This window comes from Arachis hypogaea, chromosome 2 (genome assembly GCF_003086295.3).
Source record: "Arachis hypogaea cultivar Tifrunner chromosome 2, arahy.Tifrunner.gnm2.J5K5, whole genome shotgun sequence".
Lineage (NCBI taxonomy): Eukaryota > Viridiplantae > Streptophyta > Magnoliopsida > Fabales > Fabaceae > Arachis > Arachis hypogaea.
This window is the reverse complement of record NC_092037.1, coordinates 1,969,725-1,977,657: the sequence shown is the minus strand read 5'-3', so window position 1 is coordinate 1,977,657 and position 7,933 is coordinate 1,969,725. Positions and strand designations below refer to the sequence as shown.

General features: G+C 29.4%; 1 protein-coding gene across 1 annotated transcript; it reads left to right on the top strand.

Moving 5' to 3' along the window:
• The first annotated feature begins 390 nt into the window (after positions 1 to 390).
• Positions 391 to 1,217, top strand: LOC112732402 (brassinosteroid-responsive RING protein 1). Its single transcript, XM_025781116.3, has one exon. The coding sequence runs from the start codon at positions 539 to 541 to the stop codon at positions 1,082 to 1,084; it is 546 nt and encodes a 181-aa protein (XP_025636901.1). The 5' UTR covers positions 391 to 538; the 3' UTR covers positions 1,085 to 1,217.
• The last annotated feature ends 6,716 nt before the right edge of the window (positions 1,218 to 7,933 follow it).

The following is a 7,933-nucleotide window of genomic DNA, read 5'->3' as shown; positions in this document are numbered from 1 at the left end:
AAATAAATTGGGAGACACGTGAGATATAATAATTCATCTAGATGATATCAATTCTCAAGTAATTAGACATTTTCACTTTATTTTTTCTTTATTGAAAATATACGAATTATCCAATATAATTGTACACATATTTAACACATGAAATAAGTTTTTTATATATTTTATTTAAAAAAGGAATATTATCTTTTAAATTAATACATGTTTTAAAAAAATTATCCAAATTTTAACTATATTTAAATTAATTAAATATATAATTTTTTATGTGATGAAAATAATATATTTTGTAAAAAATAAAAAATTAATTTAGAATATTGCTCTGAAAAAAACTTTCCAACTCAAGTTAATGCAAGTTGGACCTTCACCACTGGGCACATAACAGCCCAGTAACCGAATCCCAATCTCCTCTTCTTCCACACTATAAATCCCACCCTCTCTCTCCCAGTCAGAACCTTCTCACACACATCCCACTTTCTCTCTCCTCTAACAACCAGACAAAACCCACACCGAAATTACAAAAACACCCTCCATACTATTTTCAATGGGTTTTCCGGTGGGCTACACGGAGGTTTTCTTCCCTCACCTCTTCCTCCGCTTACTCACCTTCCTCGGCCTCCTCCGTAACCTCGTCTTCCACCTCTTCCGCCTCCTCGGACTCTCCGAACTCCTCATCGACACCACCACCGACAACAACAACAACTACTACAACCACAACCCCAACCCAACCCGGACCCCCTCCGCCGTCGACCGTACGCCATCCCTCTCCGCCATCCTCATCCGCGAGTTCCTCCCCGTCGTAACCTTCAGAGAAATCCTCGCTAGCGATGACGTGGCATCGCCTCAACTAACTGGCAGCTGCGCGGTTTGCCTAACGGAATTAGTTATGGAGGACGAGATCCGGTGGTTGCGTAACTGCAAGCACGTGTTCCACAGGGAGTGTGTGGACCGTTGGATTGATCACGATCAGAAGACGTGTCCGCTTTGTAGGACGTCGTTTGTTCCTGATGAAATGGTTGATCAGTATAATCAACGGTTGTGGGCTGCTTCTGGTGTTAGTGAGTTCTACGTAGATTACACTTCTCTCTAAGTAACCACATAAACACAACTCTCTTTTTCTTACACTTTAGGTTTCTCTTCGCTGTCCACCATTGATTTTTCCCTATACTTTTTTTTGCTGTGAATACCAAAAAAAATTAGAAAAAAGAGAAAGTTAACTTGCATTGAGCTGAGAATATCTATATAACTGAGCTGAAATCAAACTTGTAAAATTTCCGTAATTTAATTCAGACAAATTAAAATAGTATATATATACATATATGTTATATGGTAATTTTTAAGCTAACAGACTAAAAACTAATTTGTTACGAATCTGAATTCTTTTAAATTTTTTATTTTTATCTAAGCGAACTAATAAATAAACTGCTGCTTAAACAAATTCAAGTTAGTTTGTTTATATATATACTAGATTTGAGTTTATATAACATTAGGACATGAGTTAAGGCTTTTTTTTTCCTCCGCCATTTTTTAAAGAATTTTATCCTACCGTTGCTTACTTTAGGTTTTGGATACATCATACATAAACTTCTTTGCTCAATTATTGTGGTAAACTGGTCTCAAGTATTGGAGTTTCAATTTTGTGTATAATTATTATGACAATCTATAACAAAACCATGCTACTTTACACCCAAAAATCAATCCTCAAATTAACAACACGTATACAATACAGGTTAAAATATAAATATTATTAAAAATAAATTAAATAATATATATTTATTTACAAATATACAATAAGTTAAATTCTTATTATGGTTACTAGAAATAAGATGATATGTTTCACCCATTTATTTGAAAATAAATAATTGTATTATTATATTAGTTTTACAGCACAATATTTAGTAGTGAAATTTTTGCATTGTGTCGCTAAAAGAAAATTTTTATTTTATTTTATTTTATTTTATTTTTATTAATTTAGTTTCTCTCTCTCCTGGTGGGTGGTGGCCGTGGGGCTAATGGAATCATAAAGTGTATATATATAACGAAACCAAAAATAAAGGAGGAGAAAAAATGGAATATTGTTGGGTACCTTTCCTTTTATATAAGCATATATCGATATAATACTTTCTTTATGTATGGTTGTAATTTAGATATAAACTTTACCATAATTAAATAATATTTTTTGTTAGTAGTATGTTACATGATTACTTCTTAGCCATAAATACTAGACAAAGTATTTATACCGTTAAATTTTGTAGGGATAAAGAAAGTCCCTTTTTTAGTTACATTGTGGAGAAAAAGTAGTGTGTATATATGACCCTATATAGTTAATAATGGAGGATAGATCTAAATTATTGGTGAAACATGATTTGTTTATTTGAAAAAGAAAATAAAAATGTTCTCTCTTCAATGATTGTGAACTGTATGATTTCTAAGGGAGTGGTCATTCATTGAATATTATTATGTATCTTTAAGATTTACCTTTTGACATATTGCAAAGGAATTGTTTGAAATAATTATATATGATCACTTCATGATTCATTCTAAGAACTCATTCTTAATTTGAAATAATAGCACCCTTCTTCCTTATTTTATTTTATTTTAATTTATTTTGGAGGTAGTGATATGATTTCAGGATAGTGACTTTACTTGTCCGATTATTAAAACAGTACTATCCAAATAAATGACTAGTATAGTTTTGTTCTTTTCATAGATCCAAAGCAGTATATTTAGAGAGAGAGAAAGGTTTTGATTAGTATATTATATTTCTCTTATTTATTTATAAAAAAGTGTTGATACTTGATAATAATATATATTGAACAACGAAAAAGGCGTGTGCAAATACTGTTTCACGTTAAATATATTTAATAAAAATATTATATGTACTATTTTTTGTATATATATATATATTTTTAAAAATATAAAATGACCATTTAATTCTATCTTAAAATTTGACTCTTTACACTAAGAAAATAAAAAACAGACAAAATTCTATCATAAAAATATAACCTAGTTTCCATATTCTCTACTATTCCTGGGTAGTGCATAGAGATGAAAGAAAAAACTATATGAAGTAATTGATCTCAAAACATATAACACTTTAATTTAGTCTTTTAAAAGATATTAGCACACATGAGTAGTTAAGTTAATTTTTCTGTTAACTTTTTGAGTAATATTAGATAATTAATTTTTTTTAAAATAAGGAAACTCGAGTCTGTAAATTCGCGATCTTTTAAGAGAATATAAAAAGAGATATGCTATTTGAATTATAACTCATTAGTATGCGAAATGTAACACTTAACGTTAACACATTCGTAACATATATTATTCACCTTAGATATCTTTTGATAATTATCCAAGACATTATACTATTTAGAAGCTAAATTGACTCGTACATGATCTTTTAATAGAAATTAGTGCGAGCATTTTTGGAATAGTTGAATTTGAACCGTTGATCGATTATATGTCTATGGTTAATTACCGCGGAAATGTGCAATTGGATTTTTATTTAATGACATTGCCTACTATTGCTTACTTAATTAAATATATTTAGTATCATGAATAAGATCACTGAAATAAATGTTCAATAGATTGTTTAGTTATTTGGTAAAGATCCGATCCACACAAACAATAGAGAGATTAATATATGCTTGCAAGTCACTCCCACTTGCAGCAAAGATATCTCTTTGTTTATGTACTCAATGTTACTTTGCTATATCCACAAGATAAAGAGATGCCTATTTGTATTCACGTTTTTTTTTTTAAATATATATAGAGAATTTTTATTCACTTTAGTCTTATACATTAAGGGAAATGAACATATTTTTGCCATTCAAGTCAAATATTTGCACAACGATATCTTTGTTTTTAAACAGAGTTAAAAGCATAGTTATGAGAAATGAATCTATGATGGTCATTCAACTGGTTAGATTACTGATTTATTAATTTATTCGTTTAATCGGTAGGTAATTAAGTTGCACATATGCAAGAAGGTTTAAATTCAAAATTAAGAAAAAAAAATTAGAATAAAATTTAAAATAGTCTCTGACAATTATTTCAAAAGACAACGAGACCCTTAACAAAAAAAATCCAATTTGACCCTTGATAATTACTTCGAAAGGACAACGAAATTTTGGTGCCAAAAAAAATTCAAGTTGTTTTTTTTGCACAGAGACTAATGAATCCCAAAAACAATATCAGGGACCGAATTAAATGTTTTTTTTTTGGGGCCTCGTCCTTTCGAGATAATTATCAAGAGTCGGATGGGATATTTACTCAAAAATTTATTAATTATTAACTTACAATTTTAATCGATTTACATTGATTTTAACTGGTTCTCTCTGATTTTAATCGATTATGTCCGATTTTATTCAATTTTAACTGATTTTTTTTAAACGATTAGAATACTATACTCTATTAATTTAGTATTCGATTCATTAATTTTTTGAACAAATTGATTAATTTTAACAATTATAATTAAAAGTAACAAATTTTTTATTTAATTATAACTTAAATTTCAATTAGTTAAATAATTATATTATTCGTCTATTTAAATAATTATCGAAAATTTAAATATTATTTTATGTATGTAACCATTTACCGATTTGTTCGATTTGTTCGAATATTTTAGTGCTTGTAATTATAAAAAATAAATATTTAATGAATGATCACCGATTAGAATAACGCCTTAGGACGACATTGGAATTCGTGTCATTGTGCAATACAAGGTCTTCACTTGGTATATATCACAATTTCACAACATAATCATCTTTGACTAACATATCTAATGATAAATAAGTTTACCACATGATTATGACTTGTAATAAATGTTTAGCTAGGAATTAGCTGAATCTAAGAAACATGGTTGCACCATTAGAGTTATGACTCATGTGGCTAATAGAGAATCACAAAAACTAATGCAACATTCTTAAAAGAAATTTAGTCTCTACATACAACCCTAAAAATCTCTCTGCTTTTCTCCTCTGTTATGAGCTTCCCAACAAGGCTCTTCTTGCATTCTTGTAAACCCTCCTCAATGTCACTTTTATTATAAACTATTAACCATTCTTCCATTTCAAACCTTTTTTTTTTTAAAAAAAAAGAGCTTTTGATAACAAGTTTTATATGAATATAATTGTTAGGATTGCCGTTTTATTTAAAATTTTAAGTTTTAATTTTATTAAAGATATCATAGATGTATTTAGAAAATTCCTTAAGAAAGGGAATGTAATTTGAGGAAGGGGATGTAATTTACAGGAGTGTTTAAATTACTTTATAGTAAAATAATGTATTTAGATAATTAGTAGGAAAGTTTTTCAAATTTTAACTACTCAAAATAGAATATTTTAATTTTCACTTTTATAGGCAGGAAATTTCAATTTCTTCTTTTCTCTATATCATTTAAAATTAAAAAAAAGTCAAATCACATTAAATAAAAAGGTATTTTAAAATTATTAAAGATACAATTTTATTAGAATAAAATATTATAAATAAAGATAATGTAACTACCTTATCTATATAAAAAAAATTTGATATTATAACGGGACTATAAAAAATGTCTAAAAATAAAAATCTGTTGAAGAATAAATGTATGTTGTTAAATTGTCCTTCTATCAAAGTATATGCCATCACATTAGAATCATTGTTGGCCATCAAGATCTTTCTTCCAAGTTGTAAAGTTTGATTTCTTTGAGACCAAATTCTAATATCAATTGATAGTTATCAATGGCTAAGAGAAGGGGGTTAAATCTTAACCTCCTTTTCTTGTGAATATTATTTTTTACTTTTTCAAAGAAACTTATGAGATATTTTTGTTTTTGTCTCGTATCGAGTTGAGAGACACTTTATTTTTGTCTCTTGAGTAAAAGAACTAAAAGTGAAATAGAGAAGAAGTGACACACAAATGTATCATGATTTAACTACCTAATACAATGTAACCTACATCCAGTCTTCATCATTGTTAATGTTGCAAGTGTGAGGAGTGTTGAAGTTAGTCCCACATCAAAGAAAGCATGGAAGAGTGAGGAGTTTATAAGATGAGAGACCCATTAACTTGACACCTTAAGGTTTTGAGTTGGATGTGATGTCTTCTCATCTTATGTTCTCTCACTTGATTCCTCCCCGAAGTCTTCCCGATTGTCGAGAGCTCTCCACGGTTAGCCCAACAATCATAATCATGATGGAATTTCACTAACTTTTCAACACATTACATACACCAAAGTTTTTCTAGGATCTACTCAATTATATGTGAGAAAAATTCAAATTCTAACTCAATTTGAATTTGACTATGAATCAACCTAACTTTTAAGAGCAAAGTGCTAATCTTTTACTTCTCATTGGCTTTTTTTTACAAACCTCACCATGTTTGCCTTTTTCAATGAGACTCAGACAGATTAAACTGAAAAGAAAAATACTAAATGAAAACCATGAAGGAGAAGATCTCAAAAGCTTAGGAAGCTATGAGAACCGAACTCTGTACTTTGTTTTTACTCTCTTGCCTTCAACCCTTGGCCGTTCAACCTTATTATAGAAGAGTGAAGTTTCCAAGGTTGAAGCTAGTTCAAGGTCCATATTGTCATCTTCTCTCCTTCACAGAGTTTGCAGTGGCTTCGTCAGTGAGAAAAGAAAAATTCGAATCGGTTGCATGCAACAAACTTATTCATTCTCTCTCATCATTTTTCTTCAAGTTCCTTCAATCTTGATCGTGGAGCCTTGCTTTGGCTCTAAGTTTTATTTCTGAACGTTGATAAGCTTCTGAGTTTTGACCACTGTTGACTTCACTTTTTTTATTGTTGCTTGTTCTGTTCTTGGTGCTTGGCAGATTTCTCTTTGGTTCCTTGATGAAGCACAAAAGAGAGAAGATGATTTTTGATGAATTCTAATCGAAGTGTGATTAGCTTTTTGGTTGTAGTCTTTATTTCTTGTTTGGAATTGAAAACAAGCCTTTTGTCCTTCAACCCACCATAGCTTCTGCACTTTTTTTTTCTTTCTTTCTTTCTTGCTCACATGACCGAAGTAAAAAGAAAAAGGAGAAAGAATAAAGGAGTTGGCTTTCGATGGAAACTTCAAGAAAATTAATTGGAATGAATTTGTGGTTCAAATGTCTGAGAGTGAAAAGTGTAGTTGATTACCGAATGGGCTTGGATTTTTATTTGGGCCATGTAACTTGTGACTAGGTTCGCCGTTTTCTACCTTGGATCAAGATTAGGGTATTTAGTGAAAACTTGTTTAATGGGTGATCAATGTGTAAATCATATTGTGTGCAAACATGGGCCAGACTGAATTTAGACGGGTCTCAAGCTTCTTGGACCAATTTTATTTTTCTGCACACTAAATCAAATAAATTAAATAAAAAATTGATAATTAGCTTATAATGTTTGTTCATCACAGACATTAGTTTTCTAAACTCAACAATATATATATATATATATATAAAAATATATTTTAAATAGATGTTGAAGCAAAGATCTTTCGTTAAATACAAAAGATTCTTAACCACTAAAAGAAGATCATTATTAATAATTTAATATTTTTTTTACATAAAAATCAGTTCTATTTTAAATTATTATTAAATTATATAATAATGTTGCATCTTATTAGTAACCTACGAATAGAATAAAATACTCGCAGATTAAAAACAAATAGGATTAAAATTAGAATATTTTCAACCGCAAGTAAAGTAGGGTTAGGGTAGGATTAAGGTTAAATTTAAACCCTACCCTACCCATTCTTATTTCTGGTTCTATAATGTTATTGCTATTACAGTATTTATAAATCGTGTCACCTGTTCATAGCTAATTGGGTTTGTCTCTTAGTTGCCAAATGATCTTCAAAAAAAAAAAAAAAATGAAGCATCGTTCATTGAACTAAGGGTTTTCAACTCTAGACCTCCCTTATGTTTTGGTTTGCATAGAATCTTTCAATTTATGGTATGCATTCTTCT